Raw genomic sequence first — 21,674 nt, forward strand, 5'->3', positions numbered from 1 at the left:
AAAAAAAAAAAAAAAAAAAAAAAGAAAATAGCCAAAAAAAACAAAATGGGGTCGCATCTTGATAAGCGCCAGCACAAGATACGATACGATAAGAACAAATCTTCGACACTCTCGCTCTACTTACAGGGCTATTGCCTTGTCCACCAGTAGTTGCTGCGGGTGATGATGTCGCGTAAGTCATATTGGTCATGGGCTGCGCATTACTACCGGAATTCCTGTTCGCGTAAAAATCTTGTCAGTCACTCAGGGTTTCGCAACCTTGACCATATTGTTTGTAGGATAGAAGCGTAAGATGATAGATATTTCAAGGGTACTAGGTTCGCTTTCGACATGGGCGTAACGCGAAAGCAGCACATGATACCACTCCAAGTACATACCGCAGATTGGAAGTTGGGGCCGATGCGACCGAGGCCAGGGCCGACAGTCCTGACAGTGATGGGCCTAGGGAACCAGGAAAGTTGCTACCGTTGCTGTCGCTACTACCAGGGCTTTTATCCAGAGAACCAAACTCAGGAAGCGCTCCAAAATACTGCGACGATGCCGACGATGCACTCGCTACCGCGTCCGTTGTCGACTGACGAGAGGCGGACGGACTGTCAATTGAAGAAGCAGTATTGTTGTACTTGAGATCGTGAGACTGGGAGGCCGATGGCGAGGTAGGACGCAGGGCTGGGTCGATGGGCGACGCCCGGAACAAGAGTGAAGCCACTGTGAATGGTGTGGTGAAAAACCCCCTAGAAATCCGGCCTGAATTGACCGAATTGAGAGCAGTACGTGATTATTGTCGTATACGACTGAGAGGGAAATCGGTGCCGTTCGGAAGGACCAGCCACGTAGAAAAAGGGAGGAAAGATACGGAATGTTCCCGATTTTTTTAACGTAAAATGGGACTGTCCGTATGTAAGGTATACTGTAGTAAATATCCTTTCCTAATCTTAGCGTTGGGACGTCAAAGCCGAAGAAGTCAGTAGAAAAGGGAAAGGTCTGAACAGAGGAGATAGGGAGAATTCAACCAGATAGACTCCGGGAGGGAACGACAACGAAGAGGAGTAATTGATTTAGACTGATTGGAAGAAATAGCGAGCCAACCAGGCGGCAAATGTTAGGGAGAGCATACCTCTTTGATTCATAGGACAGAAAAGTCCAGTCGTGGCCAAGAAGTTCGTTCGTTACACGAGACGGAGAAGAGGTGGAAGAGGTTCTGGAGAAAGATTGATTATCGGGATCGCTATCGCGTGTCCCTCGGACACTATCGATTGTTATTTATCGGCGGGAACAGCAGCAATGCTTGGCCGTGGTTATTAATAAAACGTAATAATCTAAATCAGCTGGACCCTGCTGGTAACCTGAGTCGTATTTGTTCATACGAATTAACGTTATTTTTAATAATTTGCTATATGGTTGGTGTCTTTATCTCGTATGGTATCGGGGCTACTATTAGTATGAAGCTCCTGCGGTGCTTATTGCCTAGCTACTCTTTCCTGCCTCTAGGATTTATGCGCCTATGTATGCAGCACGCAGGGCTAGGAATGAATGAAATGGCAATCCACGCGATAGTCGCATCTCGCCCCTGCATCCCCCTTTCTTGCCCAGCATTTGGGGGTTAGATGGCGATTTTATGAAGTAGCAGAATTTCATTGAGTGTTTCCTAGATAGGCTCATATAGGCACGAGAGGAGCGCTAGGGTACTAGTATTGGCATAGCAATCAATAAAAGATCGTCCCATACCTCAGTTCGATGACACTAGTGATGGCAGATGGCTAATATCATGAGCTAGGCCATAACACTGATCCGGTTTTTCGCCCGTCTCTTGTCGAAGAGATAGATAGATAGATATATATATATATGGATAGATCGATGATCTTGTTAGTAATACCCATTTCAGAGCGAGGATAAGAACAGAGACATGGACCGTGATACATAGCCACCAATGCAGGTAATAACCGTGCTCAGAGCTTCGCATTGATGAAATATCAGATATAGAACCCCTAATGCCTGTCGGTTGGCTCGGTTCTTAAAGTGATTCAGAGTCCAGACATGACCGATTTCTCGGATGGGGTCTGTCGAATTCGTTATTACTTTTTAAAATCATGAATTCTTTCGGTTCAAACTTGATACAATGTATGTGATTTGCCATGCCCCAAATTTGTATACAACCAAAATCTACCGGCTCGATAGCAAAGAGGGTTGTATACACGACGTATGTTTACTAGCTGGGTCGGGTTCTGGGCCTTGAGCAAATGAACGCGACCGGTCATCTCGGATCGCCCTGTTGCGCATATTCTGGCTGAGGATAGGCAACGAAATAAGTATGAAGAGAAGTTGATCCTCTAAAATTCAGGGGCTTTTTTAAGCTCCGGTGGAGCCACACGGGACAGGGCTGTGGCGGTGCGGTACGGTAAAGTACCCGCTCTGTGGCTGGATCTAGACTAGCTATTCGCCTTTTGGCCCCATGCCACGGGACTTCGCGGTACGGTACAGTAAAGAGCCACCGTAGGTACTCTGTGTGTGTTGGCCCTTCAAGTTCTCGGTGGATGACGGCAGCGGTCTTATTGGCTCATTGGAGGGATCAAGTAAAGTTCCCTTCTCTCACCACCTAATCTACAATTCCTCCTCCCTCTTTTACTCCCCAGAGGGAACCCTTCTCTTACTTGCAATTTCTCTGTTGTGATTGAGTAATGCCGTGATTCGATTCGTTCTTCTTCTTCTTTTCCTTCTTTTAGTTCTTTCTCTCGCTTCCTCCTTCCTTTCTCTACCATTCCTTCCTTCCCTCAAATGCAACGACCTGCATTCGCCTCCCGGCCCTTCCATTAGACCACAGATACACCATGCCGAAGAACCGACCTGCAACATCGGGCTACGCCCGTCTGGCGCAGGAAGAAGAGGATAGAGCCAATGACTTGTATGATTATTCAGATGACGATGACCTACACGATTCCCTCGGCACAACTTCCCACTCCGCTCCCCGATATGCCCCCATCTCCTCCCGCGCGCAAATGGATGCGTCTATTCTGTCTTCGCCCCCAGGACATCGTCGGAGACCGAGTGGCTACCATCGCCGAGGCCGGAGAAATTCTGGGGTAGATATCAAGGCCATCAATGCGCGCCTCGAGCGGTGGGCCGAAGAGATCGCCTCCAAGTTCAAGATCAACAAGGTCAAGGGAAAGACTTTGGAGGAAGAAAAGCTTGAAATCTACCACTCCGTGTTCCAACCCCCGAATGGTGTAAGACCGATCTCCGCCGAAGAGCTTGAGTCGGATGAAATTGAAGGCGCAGCGCGAAGGGCTCGGGAGGAGTTCGAGGACATTGTAGAGAGTGTCCACTCAGCCATACGGATGGGGATGCACCCTCGGATGATTTCTCAGGGAAGCTCTGGTAGTTACTTTGCGCGCAACGGCGAAGGCAAAGTTGTTGGGGTCTTCAAACCCAAAGACGAGGAGCCTTATGCATCCCGCAATCCCAAGTGGACGAAATGGATTCATCGAAACCTGTTCCCATGTTTCTTTGGTCGTGCCTGCCTGATTCCTAACTTATCATATGTCTCGGAAGCAGCCGCTTATGTCCTCGACTCTCGTCTACGCACTAATCTCGTCCCCTACACCGATATTGTGTGGCTATCCTCGAAATCATTTTACTACGATTTCTGGGACCGGAGAAAGGCATGGATGGGCAAGCGACCCCTCCCCCCTAAGGCGGGTAGCTTTCAGGTTTTTCTTAAGGGCTACAAGGATGCGAATCTCTTCCTGCGAGACCATCCCTGGCCAGACCAGACCAATACTGGCTTTCGCGCGGAAGATGCCCCGAAGCGCAAAAAGCGGCCGTGGAACGAGGCTTGCCGTCCTTCTGGAATGCAGTCGGATGACGAAGATGAGGAAGATTATGAGAACGGAGATATACAAACCCCATCACCAAGGGAGGAGAGTAGGGAGCGGCGATTCTATTGGACCGAGGGTCTCAAGCAGTCATTCCGCGAGGAGTTGGAGAAGTTGGTGATTTTGGATTATATTATGCGCAATACTGACCGTGGGTTGGATAACTGGATGATCAAAATCGATTGGAACACCGAAGAAGTGTCTATTGTCGCCGATCCACCGAAGCCTAACGGGACTCAGCAGGACGACGACGACGACGACCATCTTCCTCCCGCTCGCCCCGTTTCTGTCAATTCGGAGCGCACGGGCTCTGCTCCTCTTCCCTACAGGCGACACGAGGCAATGGTGGCGGTGAGTCGCACTGGCACTCCTCTGAACTCGTCGGAGCCCCAAGCGTCTATTCAGATCGGCGCTATCGATAACAGTTTGTCCTGGCCATGGAAACATCCTGATGCTGTAAGTAGATTGTGAATTGGCCTAATCGCATCAAATTGCTCACACCCTCTAGTGGCGAAGCTTTCCGTTCGGCTGGCTATTCCTTCCGGTTTCTTTGATCGGACAACCCTTCTCTCAGAAGACTCGGGACCATTTCTTACCTCTCTTGACCTCAACATCCTGGTGGAGCGGTACGCAGATGGCGCTGCGACGCGTATTTTCTCAAGACGATGACTTCAAGGAGAGCATGTTTGCAAGACAGATCGCAGTCATGAAGGGACAGGCTTGGAACGTTGTGGAGACGTTGAAGCAACCTGACCATGGACCCCTAGAGCTCACACGAAGAACCCGTGTGTGCGTCTGGGATGATCTCGTGGACGTCCCTGTTGCTATTCCTCTTCGTGGACCATCGACGGAAGCCCAAAAACGCAAGGTGAAGAGTTACGAGAATTACGACTATGACCCTGACCACGAAGAGATGGATATTGGTGCATCCATGTCGCTGGGGACCGGTCCCGAGAATGATCTTCTGGGTCTTGGATCCTCACCGAATGAACTGCCCAACCCCAACCGATTTGAATTATCACGTGGCCGATCTCACGAGCCTAGTACACGAAGAATACAGAACGGCAGTCCTGCCACTATTGGCGACTACAGGGTCAGTCAGGATGGCATTGACAGCATAATACATGGGCGGACTATGGACCAAAGCTGGCCTTCGCTTCCCGCGCGGCCTGGAAACAAACATCAAAAGCACAGTTCGATATCCAGTGGGCGCGGTCAAGCACAGCTGATCTGGAGTAGTGATGATCTCGAAGGAGATCTTGGATATGCCGCTGCAGAAGGGATGGAGGGCAATCAGCGCAAAGTGATCGTTGAGCGGTTGGAAGCTGTGAAGAGTAAAAATCCAGTTTTTACCTGGTGTTGAACGAACGTCGACATGCCATGTTCTCATCTCGCCTTTTGTCCTTTGATTTAGCCTTGAAGGTCTCTTTTCTTCTCTTCATCTGTCATCATGATCTTGATATCATCTTTTAATTTAGCGTGTTATGTCAAACGGCATGAGGAGTCCTTGTTGCTGCAGGGTGCAGCCTTGGTTGGGAAAATCACCTCCATGTTTGTATATAGACTTGATGTCACTCCTCCCATAATATTATGTTTTGGCCCGAGAGGATGATATCCTTTGAAATTCGCTTATGTAGATGCATTCGATAGCGTTAGAATATGCAATATGAACCTTGATAAATAAATTTCGAAAAACAGACGTATACTAATGAAGTTGTCTCCATTGCTCAACTACATACAAGTTCAACACAGTCCATTTGCAATACGAAACACGACGCTACACATTCTCGCATGCATGGCATAAATTCTCTACATGCGTGTACATACAGACAGGCAGACCCACTAATAAGCCAACGTGCTAAGACCGCACAATGACCTATCATATTTGACCCGAGAAACTGTGGAACTGATACATACAAGCTTTGCTTGGCCTTGCATATATAATATCAATAAGAGGGACTGGTATATTCAGGGATTTCTTTTATTCTTGGTTTGGTATGAGGTTTTAGCTGTGGATATATTCGTCAGCTAAATGTTGGAGTGCATCTAACCCCTATTCCTCGAATGCTGAGACCATTCGATGGAAAAGTCCATCTCTCGCGAGAAGACGCTGTGGTGTATCAAACTCAACTAGACGTCCCGCGTCTAAGACGGCAATTCTGTCGAAGTTGCTGATCGTGTCCAGCTATTTGAGTTCGTTAGCTCTCAGTACCTCAATGACTGATGATGATAAGGTAAAATAGCACAGCTATGTGCCTCCTGGGTAGCAGGGGAAAGAGAACATACCCTATGAGCTACACTGACAACAGTGCAGCCGTCAAAAGCCTCCTTTAATACCTGTTGGGTGCGATGATCCGTCCCGCTATCAAGGTTGCTGGTGGCTTCATCCAAGATCAGGACCTGACATTCACCTTTGCGGGTTCGTTTCTTGAGAATGGCCCGTGCTAAGCAGAATAACTGTTGTTCTCCTTGGGACAATGGGTGATCCTCGAGAATGGCATCCAGACCTCGGCTTTCAATGGCTTCCCAGATGCCAACTTGCTTTAGTACAGATGTGATATCTTCGTCGTTGGAAGCGGCCATGATGTCTGCGTTGTACCGTACGGTACCTAGGAGCGTGAATGGATCTTGGGGGACGGCTATTAGGGCCTCGCGGATTGCTGCTGGAGAAATACTGTCGATATTAATCCTGTCAATGGTGATTGATCCATGGGATGGGTTTACAAGGCGGAGTAAGGCGAGTATGAAAGAGCTTTTACCGCTGGGAAAGGACACGGCGTTAGAAGAGTAGTAGACTTTTATGATGGCGGGAAGACATACCTGCCCGTACAGCCACAGATACCTATTCTCTCGCCCGGTGCGATGCACATCGAAATGTCACACAATGCTGACGTTCCATTGGGGTAGGAAAGAGAGAGGCCCTGGATGTGGATTGCTCCCTGCTCAGGCCACGACACTGGTGGTTCTGAAGTTTCACCGGGCCGAAACTCATACGGCGTGGTCTCTACAAAGGACTTCACGCGGGCAATTGCTCCGAGTGAGGTTTCAAAGGTAGTCCACGATGTGATGAAAAACGATAGTAGCTGGTTGAATCCCAGAATATTGTTCAAGGCTACGCCGAGGAGGCCCGCATTGGTGCTCTCATGCAACTCCACGGCTAGTGCCACCACAATGGTCGCCAATGCCATCACCACAATATCCAGTACCAGATTTAACCATCTCTGCGCGCATAATAGCATGTAGTATGGCTTTTGGGACTGATCCAGGTGCTGAATCAGAACTTCAGTCGACGCGACCTGCCAACCAAAGGCTCGGATCGTAGGCAATCCATCAAGAACCTCAACGAAGTGAGAGTACAAGGGACTTCGGCACTCCAGGTCGAGGTATCTCAGCTGTCGACTGGTCTTCAAATATATCTTCTGCAAGAAGTATAGGACCACCAATGTCACCGGTATCGTGATGGCCATGTATGCTGAGCCTGTCGCGATCAAGCCTGCAGTAGCGATGCATCCAAAAAACGATTGCCCCAAAGACATTAGAGATATAGGCAACGCCAGATCTACCAAGGTCATGTCCTGACTGAAACGGTTGAGTGTCACACCACTATCGGTCGTGGAGAAGAAGGACAGAGGTGCTCGAATGACAGCGTTCAGTAGCCGCCAATGCAAACGGATGGCCGACTTTGGCATCAGTTCAAGGAAGATGGCCCAGATGCAGCCCAGGACAAGCACCGATGCGGCCAGTGCCAAAACAATATAGACAGATAGGTATAGCGGAAGTTGGTCGCCGCCTGCTTCGGTCCACTTGCTTAGCCATACTCGCGGAAAGTTCTCGGCGAAGGCTAGGAAGGCGTGGGCAAAGAGGAACACGGTACATAGAAAAGGACCAATAATTCGTGCATAGTAGGAGTACACCGATAAATCTCCGATTTGCCTGGTTCGATCCTCATTTCCCACCTCATTCCCCGGGCCGTCGGACGATCTAGCTGCCTCATCACAAGTCTTCTCCTTTAGACCGCCCTCTTCAGCACCCGTATCTTCTATTCCGCGAATTATAGCTGCGTATTGAATGGCATCCATACCCATTGTCTGAAGCTCGACCTGTCCATCTGCACTAAGTGAGATTACGCTGTCTGCCACCTTAAGCAGTTGGGCTAGAAACATATCAAGGGTTAACAATCTTGGAAAAAGCACAAAAAAAAAATAAAAAAAAAAGGCAGGAAAACATACGGTTGTGGGTTGTAAGGACCACTGCTGTTCCCAGTTGGCGAAATATTCCATTATCCGAAAGGAGTCGTGCAATGATCATCTCCTGAGTCTGCATGTCCAAGGCGGATAAGATGTCATCTAGCAAAGCTATATCCTGGCGACTGTATACCGCACGAGCCAATGCCTACACAGTTAGAGTGGAAAGGAAAGAAAGCAAGTTAAACAAAAACTGGACCCTTATGGCATACCACTCTTTGTTTTTGTCCACCTGATAAAGTAAGGCCTTTGCTTCCAACTTCACTCTGATCTCCGTCGGGCCAGCGGCGAATGTCCTCCTCTAAGCAGCACGAACGTATGACGGTTTGGTACCACTTCTCATCCAATTTGTGATCTGCGAGGCCAGTGATGCTCTTCTTGATTGTTGTATTTAGCAACCAGGGGTTCTGGCTGCAATAGGAGATGCGCTTCGATTCGACAGAGACAGTCCCTGACTGACAGCCAAGTTCACCTAGGATTGTCTTGAGTAGAGTTGTCTTGCCTGAACCGACAAAACCGGTTACTACTAGCAGATTGCCCCTCGTTACTTTGAAGGTCACATTCTGTAGAGCGACAGATATTGCCTTTGGTGAGGGTAGCGCTGTGACGTTGTCCAATTTGATGGCAACTTCTTTCTCTTTATTGTCAGTTCGCGGTGCGAACCCTTCTTCATCTGCGTCGGCCGGAGAGATCGCCGAATTCAACATTAGGGCTTGATCACGTCCTAATCTACCATCCTTTACTGGGTCCGATGTTATATACTCGTGAATACGCTGAAAGCACCCCATGGCCGCCGCCAGCTGTGGTAAAACGGCGAGAAGCTTTTCTGCGGGTGTAGTAACGAGAGTGATGATACTCAGCGCCGTAAATGCTTTCACTGTAGTTAGAGAGTCGTCACCTCGGATCCGTGCTTGGATCGCATAAACGATGAAGGTGATGACAGAGGACCATATTCGGGGCAAAGTTGCTGCCACTGTCAGACTAGCAGCCCGTACAAACAGGGTTCAACATACCTAAACCGTTGAGCCACATTATTCCTTTGAAGAATGCTCGAGATACAACCAGCTTCCCGTTCACGGCGCTATTGCAGGTTTTGGGCCAGCGCATTTGAAAGCCCCGAGACCTTGATTGCCTTCGTGGAACCCAGAACGGCTGAGGTATTCTTGACCCTCGTCTGGATCTCCAGGTTCCAGTTCTGTTGGTCATTTCCGATGGAGTTTGCCACCAACTTCTGGCCAATTAGGCATGCTAGATAAGAAGGTAAGTACTACATTGTTTCATTGATGGTATATATTCCACCTGTGACTGACCCAGTGTAAGAAGTAATGGAACGATACAAGTCGCACCCAGCTGAAGACCAAGCAAAGTTATGCCAATAGCCACTTCTATCGTGCGGGCCCAGACATCATTCATGTTCTCCAAATGCTCAATGATGCCGTCAACATCTAGCCAAAGCCATTTTTAGATAAGCAACTGCTCATTTTGTCGGGACATAGGAGTGCACTTATTTACTCACCAGTACTCATCAGTGTGAGCGCGGCACTTTCTGTGTAGAGACCATCTTGGTGTGTTAATGTCCGGTCATGAATTAACGCGATCATTGCGCCTCGGAATAACGTGGTCACCCGGGAGAAGCGCTGTCTGTAGTGGACATTCGAGAACTACGATTGCAATGAGAGATGACCTGTACATATAGCACAAATAGGGGCCTACCGCGATGCCCAGATAAACTAGGAAGGTTGCCCCAATGAGGCCATAGCCACGATTCTGGGTCTTTGCAGTCATCGGTCGCTCTACATGCTGAACCGCCGCCATGATCAGAAAAGGCTGAGCGAAGCTGAATCCAATCAAGCACAGTCGAGGCCACACCACGGCGAGAAACTCCATCCAGAAACAGCGAACGAATACCCAAGGTAGCGAGAGCTTACTTTTTGCGCTCCCTGGAACGTGTCAGCACATTACACATGCGACAGTTGCAACCAGTAATAGAGATGAACAGACCGTGTTTCTCCCACACTCTCTTAAGTCGTTCGCCCGCAAGGCCAGAGGCAAGCCCGGGTTCAAGATCATCAAGGTCTCGGTTCCCCATGAGCTTCTGCTACCCCGTCATGAAGAGCCGATTTATCCACCAAACAAAGCTGAGATTGACAATGCCGCTGGTTGCCTCCGGAGGATAGTCCCTGTACGGGGACTTGAGGTAAGATGCCTTCCCTCGCATCTCCAGCAGTAACATGGCGAGTTTTGTCCCGGTAATGGCGCTCTGGACCGCTGCCATGGGAATTCGATGTGTCAGCCATGATGTTCGAACTTGTGTTGCATCGAACAGTATTGAGAGAAGTAGATAAATAGTTAGTAGAGAAGAGGGCCTCGTTGATTTGCGGTCTTCAACATAGGAAAGCCCAATAATTATGATCGCATTGACGAGGCTTAGAGAGGCGGCGGGGATGCTCGTTGGGGTCCGTGAGGATGGTGATACGCTCCATAACACCGGCAAGGATACTTGTAGAGCTAGGTTGATGGATGAGGCGATCTGGAATTCATCAGACAGGAGTCACAATTCCGAAGTACTTTGTGAGATCGTTCCCACCAGCTTGTAGAGACACTTCTTCTGCTGAGAACAGGTCTCTAAGTGACACCGAGTGAGATAGAGCAGTCGAGGTGGTCCTGCTAGCAGCAAGACTGTGGACGGGATGATTGACAGGACAACCTGCTCGAAGGTCAAGGTAAAGTCAAACCCACGCAAGTTACTGACAGGCCCTAAAGCGTCTTCTGTCCACGAGACGGTAGAATCATTGGCCATTTCTTGGATGCGGGAGAAAGAGTGATGGTCAAGTAATACCGTGGGATCGTAGGGAAGCCATAGAAATAGTAGGTAGGGCTCGCCAAGGCGATGACGCGCCGCAATGCTGCCTGAATAAAGAATCCCTGTATGGATTGGGGAACTACGGGGCTTTAGAGGAGGAGGTTTATGATTTATTTGTGTTGGCCTATGAGACCTCATCTCACCCAATCCGGCCGTCTTCTAGGGCTACTATAAAGTACTTATAGTCTAAGTCTGTCATAAAGCTATACTATAGGTATATTATGAGCACGGTTCTCGAACATTCTTGGGGGTCACCAATAGATCAGCCTCCTTTGTTTGCGGAGACCCCTTCGCGTTGTTATATTTCTATAATCTATACTCTTAAAAGGGGGCCCAACGGTATTATCTTAGACAGGAAGAAGGAGAAGGTTTGCCCTGAATTGTGTCAATGCATACAAGTTTCTACAGGGAAAAAAATGACGGGAGCGGCTCTCGGTGACAGCTCGACTCAGTGAAACAACTCACAGACAGGAATAGTCCTTTCCTTGCTGAATTATTGCTCTGCAAGTAGTGCATGTAATATTGCCTGTATGTCATTACATCGATTAACTTTCACTGGGATGAGTTGCCAGCCTGAACGGCTCCAAGTATAAAGCGCATTGGGTGTGGTATACGGAGTAGTAACTATTAATTCCCAGCTCAATAACTAAATACATGTGCAAAGACGAGATTTATTAATCAAGCTTAGCCGGGAGTCATTCCATATATTTAGTTGTATTGTCATGGAGAGCATAAGAAAGACTACATGGTGACTAATAAGCGAAGAATGATACTGGTTTATATAGTGAACATTGAGATGTGCTATGGTTAGAAACAAATGTAACTTAGGGTTATTAAGAGTGGAAGTTATCTTCATTGTTATTATTTACCAATTAATGAAAATCATTACTAACACTACAAGGCAAGGTGGCCGAGTGGTTATGGCGCTGGTTTTAGGTCTTCACCAATCACCAGTGGGAAACTTCGCGGGTTCGAATCCCGTCCTTGTCATGTCTTTTTGGTTTTTATTACTTCCGTAGCTGTCAGCGATTACGGTGCCGTGTGTCTTTGTTTTTCTTTTTCACTTTTACTATTTTTTGTCCAAGCTTGCTCCATACCTACTAGCACTTGTTGGTTCGGATACATGGAAAGATGGCCAAGCTGTTGAGTAATCTCCCTTGGATATGCTGGGTCGACTTCACCAGCGAGCACCTTATGTTTATCGCCAAGGGTCCTTGTAAAGTGTCTTCATAAAGACATAGATATGATCACTAACCTAGATCGCCGCACAGCTCAGTTGGAGTTACTAAAGACGTATAACACCTCGATTCGCTTACGACGGCATGACTTTGAAATTCTGACCCTAGTAGTAGAAACGTTTTATGGAAAGAGCAAATTCTTGGTATCGCATTTATCCGTGTATCACTATGCTGTATAAATCTTCTGTGTTCGTAGCAAGCGCCAGAAAAAGCAAATGTAAAACCACGGGGGATATATTAACGCCGAGTGTAAACCATTGGGTATCAGGTATTATCCATGTTTGTATCGATTGCAGTATCCGTCTCTATGGTGTGCGCATCAAGGTGGACGCAGGTAGAAAAAGCGAAAAGGGAAACAAATGAAATACCGGAAATAAATAGGGGAATCGTGGAAAACAGGGTATTAGTATCACTTGAATAAACTTCGATATTCACGCATCCGTTGTTCTTGCACCTCTCTCTTATCGAGCTTCCTCTGGTTCATGCTCATATCGGCCAATTGCTGCTTCTTCTTGGCCAGCTCGAAGATCTTCTCTTCGATACTATCCTTCATCAGGAATTGTACTGTAGTCACTTCGCGCGTCTGCCCGATTCTATGCACTCGATCAACTGCTTGTGCCACGGCTGCGGGGTTGTATTGCGGTTCCATGATATAGACTCGAGATGCAGCAGTCAAGTTTAGACCGACGCCACCGGCACCGATAGTCGCGAGGAGGATAGTAATGTCGTTATTATCGTGAAACTCCTGGAGGGCTTTTTGGCGAGCTGATAGGGTCATCGTCCCGTCCAAACGGGTAAAGCCCGTGATGCCGTTGTCTTTTAGCGCAATCTCGATCAAGTCCAGATGCGACGTCCACGCAGAAAACACCACACTTTTGACAGGACGTTCGTCCGTTAAACCCTTGCTCTCATCCGCCGTATCCAATAGATACGCCATTAGCGCCTTGGTTTTCGTGTGCGGACCTTCGTACTCTCCTAGGGTCTTTGCCTGCTTTTTGCTCTGCTTGGCCTGGGCCTGGCCCATCATATAGTCCTGTAGCCCTCCAGGGGTGATGGTGGAATATGAAACAGGGATCCATCCATCACATACCTGGCATTTGATGTCATGAACTGATGGCCCCGTTTGGCTGTCAAACGCTTGTTTACAACCAGAGAAACACTCGGGGCAAAGTACATCAAAGCAAGGAAGTATGATCGCCATTGGTGCTTGGCGGTCCGTGGTACCAGAATCAGTATTTGGATCCTCAAGACGTTTGCCACATACGGCACACAGATCTGCTGACGACTCTTGCATTAAGGTAAACATCTCATACGCTTTCTTATCTACCAGCTCTGTTGTATCATTCCCGCCTTCTTCAAGGTCGATGGCGTCGTGGACGCTCAATCCCTTAATCCTTGCGCGATCATTACTGTCGAGAAGCTCCTTACCATGGGCACTGACTTGGCGTAAAATTACCATTGCCTTTAGGATATGATGATACATCCGACCTTTCAGTGCTGTCTTATCCTCGCCGGCAATTACCTTCATCATCACGTTCGACTCTCGTCGGAAGAATTCATGCAGCTGCCTCTCTTTCTCAGAGAAATTGAGCGTTATGATCTTGTCGTACCGGGTGGGGATGTCAATCTTGTCCTTGACACGGCGCAGTGTAAACGAATCTACAAGCACTCGCAAGCTTGCTAGAACCGTGGCATCTCCAGTCTTGAATCGACTCAGAATATGCATCCCGAACTGCCCTCTGTCATCGTAGGGATTCAAACCAAGAAACCTGGTCACCGAGAAAAGGTCCTCTAGGCGATTTTGAATAGGTGTACCAGTTACAGACCACTTCCGCTGAGAGTTCAGCTTGAAAATAGCCTGTGTCTGTGCTGCACTCTGCTCTCGTATAGTATGGGCTTCGTCCAGAACAATCCGAAACATATTCATCTTCGTTAACGGACTCCCGGGGCTCCCATTTCGTTTCGACCCTCGTCCGGAGAGCTCGCTGAGAATAATGCTGTATGTCGTGATAACTAGGTCATATTTAGACAGCTCATCCACATCGGTGATTCTCGATTGCCCGTGGAATACGTGGTAAGATATGGCATGTTCTTTTAGGTGCTCCTTGACCTGGAATGTCCAATTGTTGACAGCACTCAGGGGAGCTACTAGAAGTGTCGTTTTGGTGTTGCGGATGCCCGGCAGATTTCGAATAAGGTCTGAACTTGGTGCCATATTTGCCCACTCGCGGGCGTCTCCCAAAGAGGATACGACAAGAGAAAGAATGCTCAAAGTCTTCCCAAGACCCATCATATCTGCTAAAAGACCACCTAGGCTCTGTGGAGGTTCGTCATCGCGGACGATGCCACTAATGATTTCTCGATACCGCCTTGCCCCATTCGAACGATGCTCCAACCTCCAAAGTGAGTTATTGTCTTCCTCCCTAGGCCCAAATTTGCGCGGCTTTTCCTTTTCAGTCATAAACCAAAGCGCCTGCCTCTGGTGGCGGAGCAATGGGGTTGACAGAAGCGAAGGAGGTTCTAGTTCGGGTATATTCTCAGCGCTCTGGAGTTGATCGAACATCTTCATCACTGCATCGTTCACCTCTTCTGCTGTGCGGACTTCGTAGTTGACGGTTGATCGGCCCCTCGCAGCCACATTTGGTAGGAAGGATGCGGCCGTTTGGGCGCGCCTTCTCTCAGCGTGTGGGTTGAATACAGGGACGCCCTGCTCTACAGAAAACGGGGTACCAAGCCAGACATTATTCTGGCCAAGGTGCTTTCCGACTAGCTCGGCATCCTTCCGAAGGCCGTAGAGGTTGATAGACGCTCGATACAGGGCCGAGCAAGGTGCCCACGGCCATTCGTTTGCCAGTCGCCTTCGAACGTCCAACCGAGCGGTAACGTCAACTTTCAAAGCAGGTGAATCGAGAAGAGGAGCAATCACTACAGCGGTCTTGGGATCTATTGCCCCAAATATTTTTCCATGGGGGTCTGCAACCTCGATCCGATTATTGCCTTGATTTGTTTGTCGGTGCACTCCTAATTTGATTGAGGGCCAATCGTGTGCCGAGTCCCCAAAAATGGTTTGAGCTGCAGGCTTTGGGACCAGTACTGCTTGCACCATTGCGTTTTCTAGCTTGCCATAGCAAACTCTCTGGATGCTGAGATTATTTGAACCCGTGACTTGTAGATCATCGTCATCAGTTGCTCCAGCGGAGGAATCTAAAACAGCCATTAGCAATAATACTCTATTCGAAAAACCTGTGTTTTGCTCACCAATTGTCAAGTCAACGACGTTGGGGGTGATTGGTGTGGAGGAATTCGACTTCTCTTCACCGTCCTTCATCCATTCACCCAACCCGGTGGTCCCAGTCGACGTAAACATCGCCTTTTTCCCGCTTTGAGCCAAGTCTTTCTCTGTCTTTATCTTCTTGTACGGCTGGTTCAGCCGTCTTTCCACGCCATACATATTCTCGATGAGGTTCCCATGGCGCACTTCATCGACATGATCGGAATTCCGCTTCCCGTCACTGGTTTCCTCCTGCACGCTTGTAAATACCACATCCACATCAGGTCCACACGGATCGCTACGTTGTGGGGATTCCCTTGCACTATCCCCACCGCGCGAGGAAACCGACTGTGGTCGCGATCTCGACTTCGGGCTGCCTTTATTGGAGGGCTGTCGACGTTGCGGGTTGAGAAGACGGTGTGCCGTAGAAGCCGTGCCTGCCGGCGCAGCAGAGGAATTCAAGTAGCCTGAGTTCTGGGAGCCTGTCTCGTAGATAAATGAGCTTTCGGTGTCGACAAGACTAGGGTTCATAAATATGGGATCCTGGGGAGGGGCGGGGCAGTCTCTGGACGTTGTGGGAAAGCTTAATCGCTCATATGCAGCCCCCAAACTCGCGTCGCTCTGACTGTATAACGAAGGAGGAACAGGTTCTGGGTCGTTACCATCTTTTTGTAGTTGTTTCTTGTGGGCCCGTGGGTCCAACAGCATGGCGGCGTTAGATGCCATGATGCAAGCCCCTTATGCAAGTAGCCGACAAAGGCCTGCGAGTTCGATCGTGGTCGCGCAGTACAAACAAAAACGACCAAAGGTCGGGGCGAAGTGACTCGTTGGCGCTAAGGGCGGTCGAGGAAATCGCGACCGGGGGAGAGGCTGCAACATAGACTTCGGTTATGACGAGATGAAAGGTGGAAATGCGGAGGGAACGTAAGGAGAGACCTGTGAAAGCACTCTATTGCGCACTCCACATAAAGGCTTGCCAGGCCCCGTCGAAAACAGGGTGAAGAAGAGAAAGCGAGGGGAGGGAAAGACAAAAGCAAAGAGAGGGGCGTGACGTTAGTAAGTACTAAATAACCGTAAGAGAAGACGAAGAAGAGGGACTCCGCCTCGTTCGATATCGCGCCGATAAGATCAATTAGTTTTGGGATCACCTGCATCACAGATCACGCGCTAAACTGCTTGAGGATTTCAAGTCGTCGTCACTTTTGCCTCAATGACAACACAAGGACCACAACAACACTTCCTCACTTGATGTAGGTGTTGGAAGTGTATTTAATTTCCTCTCTATCTGTATCGGAGCTGCGTATGTCTTTTTAATCACAATTCTAGTGTTTACCAAGTGGGACTGTTCCTGCTAACTTACATCGCTATAGATCGCGACGATTACTCATTTAAATGGAACTGCTCGAATGGCTTGGGTCATTGACCATCGGCCGTGTACATTAACAAATTCGTGCGAGGGCCGGAAATCTCAATTGATTGAATCCTAATGGTAAAATATTTCCCTGCGGTTTGGACCATAGAGCGGAATGACAATATTCTATTGCTACCTTAGAATGTGGACAACTCGTCGACACAAAACGCATCATTTTAGTATGAAACATATACCAGACCCCATTCTCTGCAATCCAGCTACCTGAGAGCTGAAATGACAGGTTTCCCACTGTCAGATTGTATAAGCGTTCGGTTGGTCGATTCGCATGGCCATACTAGTCCAAGAGGAACCTTGCGTTACTGGTCCGCGATTTTGTTTATGGCGAACTATCCCCACTGGGGGGACAACTATTTGTCAATCAACTATTTTGCAAGTATTGTGCATTCTTCACCTCGTAGAGATAGCTGGCATGCTCTTAAAAAGACAACCTCAGAAAGAAGGTCCAGCTCACGTGACCAAAATTTCATGAGACAAGATGACTTCCAGAGTGATCGTCTGCTTTAGTCTTCACTCCATGGACTTCGACACCCTATATCAGCTTCATGAAGACGCCTCTCTTCACACATCATGTGTGCTATAGGAGCCCAGTATCCTTATAGATCTACGACCAAAGGATGTGGAACTCCGGGCTTCCCGCCCGTTCAGCCGTACTCAAGCCACACGCTAACCGTATTTGGGCGTGATAACCAGGTTAGTAGGCGGGGAGGGTTTGTTTACCCTAAAGGGGAAGGCCAAATTAATCAAGTGTAGTATAGGGTTACTGGAGAGTATAAACCTCCACTATCAAGCTAACCACGGCTAGTGCTGCCAGATAAAGGTGATATGTTGGACACAGGGGATCAAGAGCAAGTTAAGAGACTTAAGTCGGCAATACCAAGAAGATCAGACCGAGACGGCGCTATCCCTATCATGATCGGACTTCCGAAGCTCAGGGATTTGACTGAGAGTTAGGATAACTCACGAGTCATAGAAATTTATACTCTAGGTTGAGGCGAGAGGAGGAAGGACTAGCATGTCTACTTAATGGAGAGTGGAAAGAGCCTTTTGGCAAGCAAGCAGACATCCTGTATTACATACATGTCTCTTGGAACCAACCTTTCCTGTTAGATCTCGCGCACCGATATTTGTTCAGAGGGGACTAAGGAATCAAAGCTTGGTGGGAGATCTAAATGGAGCAGGGGCATTCTTATATCCTCTAAATCAGAGTAACCGTAGTTCTAGAAACGTTTGAGTATCCCAGCTATAAGGCCAATAGGAAGAACAGCGCAGTGTTGCCAATCAATCAACCCAACTATCTCATTCGACTCTGACACGAGAATATTTATTTGCCTGGAAAGTCAGGGTGACGTATAACCCGCCGATGTAGTGACATTTCCACCCTAGAGCCAACCCAAGGAAAGGCACCAGATTTAGATAATCAGAAAGGATTCTGATATAAGCACCATACGAGTCCTTGTTGGAATTATAGATCTCCCTGTATAGACATTTATAGGGCAGACGAGGCTTTCTGTAAAACTTTTTGCCCAAAGCAATTTTCTCGCTCACCAATGGCTGGAAATATATCGGTAGGTGACAGCCCTTTTAGTAGTTAATTATTAATTGACAGTGACACCAATAGTAAGTTCCGTATATATATGGCCCACTCACATAGTCCTCGGTCGATATCCAGTGTGCTTCTCTCACCATCCCACCAACTATAATGTCACAGTGTTATTAGCCCATATACAGAGTTCATGTACATCTACCCTGATAGAGTAAATCTCCTTCAATGGGAGATCGTTGCAATAGTATAGGTTCCTCATATGTTGGGAATTATAGTGACATAAGTCGTGTTTCCCCACTCAACAACTTGTCTCATCAGGTTGTACTGTTGGATGCAGTTAATATACAAAATGGTATTTAACTTCCCAATATGGGCGCTTATTCAACCCCAAGGCCACGCGGGCTTTATCTGCGAACAAGTTGGACCTACACGAATGGCCTATTTTTAAGACTCCCTTATTATTCGACTCAAAGGTATTATTGGCTAGTAATGAAAGCATCATGGAGCCCGCCGCGCTGTAGACTATCACGTCTTAAGTATCTCACCGATTCCGCCACGTATGTGGCTTGATACCGAGATGAAAAGAAGCATTGTTCGTGGGTTGGAGGTTATATGACGTGCAGTGTTGGCATCTTATTGTGGCATGAAGAGAGGTAGGCATGTTTCCTTCCTCTGATTGCTTTTATTTCTATTATATAGAACGGTCAATATCGCTACCGTATTTGTAAATGTACTGATGTGGCTATATACCTTCGCATACTTTTCTTGTTCAAGGCTCGTAGTGATCACTCCGAGCCAGGAATAGCACATAGTCAAAAGGTTAATTCACATCTTTTCTTGACGTATAGCCTTTCCCCACAAGCTATGCCGGTTGAGCTCCCACGAAAGCTACCAGATGACACCCAAAACAAAACTATGTTTCATTTTCGCCTATATATCAACCGCTGCCTTGAATCTGCCATGGGGGTCATATCGTCTCCTCAAGACGCGCAGTTTCTCGAAATGAGGTCCCCAAATCTATTTCTTCGCATGAGAAACGCACCAAATAGCTACTTTGGACTCAACCATACCTTTTTAGGATCATGAAAGTCCTCAAACCCATTTGGCAGGTAATGCACCTCTGCATCTGCCCCCAAAACCTTGGACGCTGCCTCAATGGCCAGATCTCGAGCAAGTTTCTCTTTATCTGGTCCATCGCCAGAAGGACATCCGGTGCCGAGGAGTAGAATATGTTTTCCGCCAGGAGGCCTTGGCCAGGCACAGCTCGCCATTGATCCTGCTGGGTCACGCTAGATGGGATATGGGGGTTAACTGGATTTCACAATGTGTACGCTTATTTGGTTCCGCTTACCGAACTCAATATCTCGAAGATGAGATAAGTGCAATCGGCGAGCGACTCGTCTAGATGTTGGATGTCCTCGGACCATTGGATCGCTTTGATAATGGTCTCCTTCGAAAGTTCACGTAGTAGTAAAGGTGCCCAGAATTGCTTCATGGAACCTTTGACTATATGTGCTTTGTCTGGACAGTTTATCAGCCTAACGTTCATGTAGCTAGAAATGGGATCGGATATCCATAGGCTTCATGATCTCACTTTGTAGATCCGCAACTCCAGCCAAAGTAGTTACTCTGGTTTGATCAACAGCTCCAGCAATGTCCAATGCCCATTGGAAGCTGGCCCGGCCGTGGGCTTCACCGTGGGCGTCAAAGGCATGGATCACCAGCATGTCCGAGTCCGTCCCAATAGACTCTAACAGCCGTTTCTTGACGACATATAGGAACATGGTGATCTTTGGATCAACTGGCTCGGAAACCAATTTTGCAATACCCTCCGCCACCTGGTGGAGCTGCTCCCGGGGGATCAGAATGGGACCCGCCCAGATATTCTGGGGATATGGGAACACTCGGAGCACAACTTGCACCACCACTATGGTATCTGTATTAGCACTATATATAGAAGGATTTAGGTGATATTTGATTGTGAACGTCACTTACCACCAAAGCCACCTCCACCACCACGGAGTGCCCACAGTAGCTCCGGCTCCCGGGAGGCCCATACAATCGAGCCGTCGTACTTGACCAGTTTCACATCTAACATGTTCGCCGGGTCAGAAATACAGCCATATTCACTCGAGAGCCATGAAAAGCCTCCACTGATAATGGTGCCTGCGACTCCTACACAAGGGGTACGGGCCCCCACGACTTTCACGAAATCATGTCAGTCTTGAACTTGAAAGCAAATCCTGAATAGTAGGCAGTATATATAATCTCACTTCCATAGTCCGGCGCTGCATCTTGCAATTTCTGGTAAACCTCCGCCCACGTCTGTCCGGCACCGATGGTCACCAATTCAGAATGCCTATCGAGGTGGAAATCATCGAAGGACGAGGTGTTCACGAGGACGTCCCTTGCTGATGCGGACATGAAGCCATGTCCATAGATGGCAAAATCCAGGCTCGAGGAGTATAGGTAGGCAATGGCCTTGCTTAGAGACTCAACCGAGGTGGGTCGAATGAGAAGGCGAGGGTTCATTTGCTTTTGTGCTGCCCATGTTTGAACCAGCGGTCGATATTCCGGTGAATCTGGAGTGATTATTTCATTGGGACGTAACAGCGACCGCAGGGTCGTGAGTTGATCTTCATTAACCATGTTCACTTTGTGCTCGTACTATGCTAGGAAAAATAATTGTTCGAGGGAGTGTATGGGTAATGCAATGCTATGAGCACACTATAAGTAGGACGCGGTTGGCGCAGTCTTTCTGGCCAGGTTGTCCGGTTGAACTATTCGGAGTAGGGATTGCATTAGTGTGGACCAGAAATATCCGGTGTTTCGTCCAATAACTTCAAATTGTACATGACGAGTATGGGCATCATCATCAGCATCATTATCATCATCATCATCATCATCATCACTCGACTAGCAGCTCAGAGCCAGTGAAATGACTTCGTATTGTTACCAGTGAATGCAATGAAGGTGGAACCGCGGATCGCTGGGTTGCCATTTTCGTTCGGAAGTCCGAACTGTGGGATCCAAAAGGCATTCCCAACCCTAAGGAACTCATCTGAAATTCTGCTGCAAATACCATATGGATATTTTCAAATCAATTTTACTCTCTACAGAGTAGATTCGATATGCGAAGAAGCTGCATCGTTTACTTGAGCAAAACCCAGATTTCCAAGTTCCAACACTGATCAACGACCCTTCACCACAT

At 48.1% G+C, this 21,674-nt stretch overlaps 5 protein-coding genes and 1 non-coding gene across 6 annotated transcripts; 2 read left to right on the plus strand and 4 right to left on the minus strand.

Annotated features, from left to right (window-relative positions):
• Nucleotides 1-1,368: 1,368 nt before the first annotated feature.
• BDV27DRAFT_138255 (uncharacterized protein) lies at nucleotides 1,369-2,293 on the minus strand. The gene has a single exon (XM_032069187.1). The coding sequence runs from the start codon at nucleotides 1,961-1,963 to the stop codon at nucleotides 1,730-1,732; it is 234 nt and encodes a 77-aa protein (XP_031921157.1). The 5' UTR covers nucleotides 1,964-2,293; the 3' UTR covers nucleotides 1,369-1,729.
• A 327-nt stretch (nucleotides 2,294-2,620) lies between these two features.
• Nucleotides 2,621-5,567, plus strand: BDV27DRAFT_138257 (1-phosphatidylinositol 4-kinase LSB6). Its single transcript, XM_032069188.1, has 2 exons — nucleotides 2,621-4,328; nucleotides 4,381-5,567. The coding sequence occupies exons 1-2, from the start codon at nucleotides 2,829-2,831 to the stop codon at nucleotides 5,233-5,235; spliced, it is 2,355 nt and encodes a 784-aa protein (XP_031921158.1). The 5' UTR covers nucleotides 2,621-2,828; the 3' UTR covers nucleotides 5,236-5,567.
• Nucleotides 5,568-5,925: 358 nt separating this feature from the next.
• BDV27DRAFT_169781 (putative multidrug resistance protein) lies at nucleotides 5,926-10,916 on the minus strand (the record flags this gene model as incomplete). Its single annotated transcript, XM_032075122.1, has 13 exons — nucleotides 5,926-6,057; nucleotides 6,159-6,633; nucleotides 6,693-8,025; nucleotides 8,102-8,264; nucleotides 8,329-9,089; nucleotides 9,126-9,129; nucleotides 9,240-9,364; nucleotides 9,427-9,561; nucleotides 9,633-9,777; nucleotides 9,830-10,056; nucleotides 10,118-10,214; nucleotides 10,251-10,646; nucleotides 10,704-10,916. 13 exons carry the CDS (start codon nucleotides 10,914-10,916, stop codon nucleotides 5,926-5,928), a joined length of 4,206 nt encoding a protein of 1,401 aa, XP_031921159.1.
• Nucleotides 10,917-11,879: 963 nt separating this feature from the next.
• BDV27DRAFT_t227 lies at nucleotides 11,880-11,969 on the plus strand. Its single transcript has one exon. It is a non-coding gene; the product is annotated as a tRNA-Leu (tRNA).
• A 368-nt stretch (nucleotides 11,970-12,337) lies between these two features.
• BDV27DRAFT_74316 (DEAD/DEAH box helicase) lies at nucleotides 12,338-16,545 on the minus strand. Its single transcript, XM_032077459.1, has 3 exons — nucleotides 16,151-16,545; nucleotides 15,476-15,970; nucleotides 12,338-15,421 (listed from the first exon to the last, which is right to left on the minus strand). Exons 1-3 carry the CDS (start codon nucleotides 16,212-16,214, stop codon nucleotides 12,627-12,629), a joined length of 3,354 nt encoding a protein of 1,117 aa, XP_031921160.1. The 5' UTR covers nucleotides 16,215-16,545; the 3' UTR covers nucleotides 12,338-12,626.
• A 2,794-nt stretch (nucleotides 16,546-19,339) lies between these two features.
• On the minus strand, nucleotides 19,340-21,112 carry BDV27DRAFT_169782 (FAD-binding oxidoreductase; the record flags this gene model as incomplete). The annotated part of the gene is made up of 6 exons (XM_032075123.1): nucleotides 19,340-19,480; nucleotides 19,534-19,752; nucleotides 19,815-19,984; nucleotides 20,058-20,390; nucleotides 20,459-20,665; nucleotides 20,737-21,112. 6 exons carry the CDS (start codon nucleotides 21,110-21,112, stop codon nucleotides 19,394-19,396), a joined length of 1,392 nt encoding a protein of 463 aa, XP_031921161.1. The 3' UTR covers nucleotides 19,340-19,393.
• Between the last annotated feature and the right edge of the window lie 562 nt (nucleotides 21,113-21,674).

Source organism: Aspergillus caelatus (genome assembly GCF_009193585.1).
Source record: "Aspergillus caelatus strain CBS 763.97 unplaced genomic scaffold BDV27scaffold_368, whole genome shotgun sequence".
In the NCBI taxonomy this organism is placed as follows: Eukaryota; Fungi; Ascomycota; class Eurotiomycetes; order Eurotiales; family Aspergillaceae; genus Aspergillus; species Aspergillus caelatus.

Coding starts and splice junctions, on each gene's coding strand:
- BDV27DRAFT_138257 (XM_032069188.1), top strand. CDS start 2,829: ATGCCGAAGAACCGACCTGCAACATCGGGCTACGCCCGTCTGGCGCAG. Junction 4,329..4,380: donor CATGGAAACATCCTGATGCT/GTAAGTAGATTG, acceptor CACACCCTCTAG/TGGCGAAGCTTTCCGTTCGG.
- BDV27DRAFT_74316 (XM_032077459.1), bottom strand. CDS start 16,214: ATGGCATCTAACGCCGCCATGCTGTTGGACCCACGGGCCCACAAGAAA. Junction 15,971..16,150: donor GAAACAACTACAAAAAGATG/GTAACGACCCAG, acceptor TCTACGAGACAG/GCTCCCAGAACTCAGGCTAC. Junction 15,422..15,475: donor CGTCGTTGACTTGACAATTG/GTGAGCAAAACA, acceptor TGGCTGTTTTAG/ATTCCTCCGCTGGAGCAACT.
- BDV27DRAFT_138255 (XM_032069187.1), bottom strand. CDS start 1,963: ATGCGAAGCTCTGAGCACGGTTATTACCTGCATTGGTGGCTATGTATC.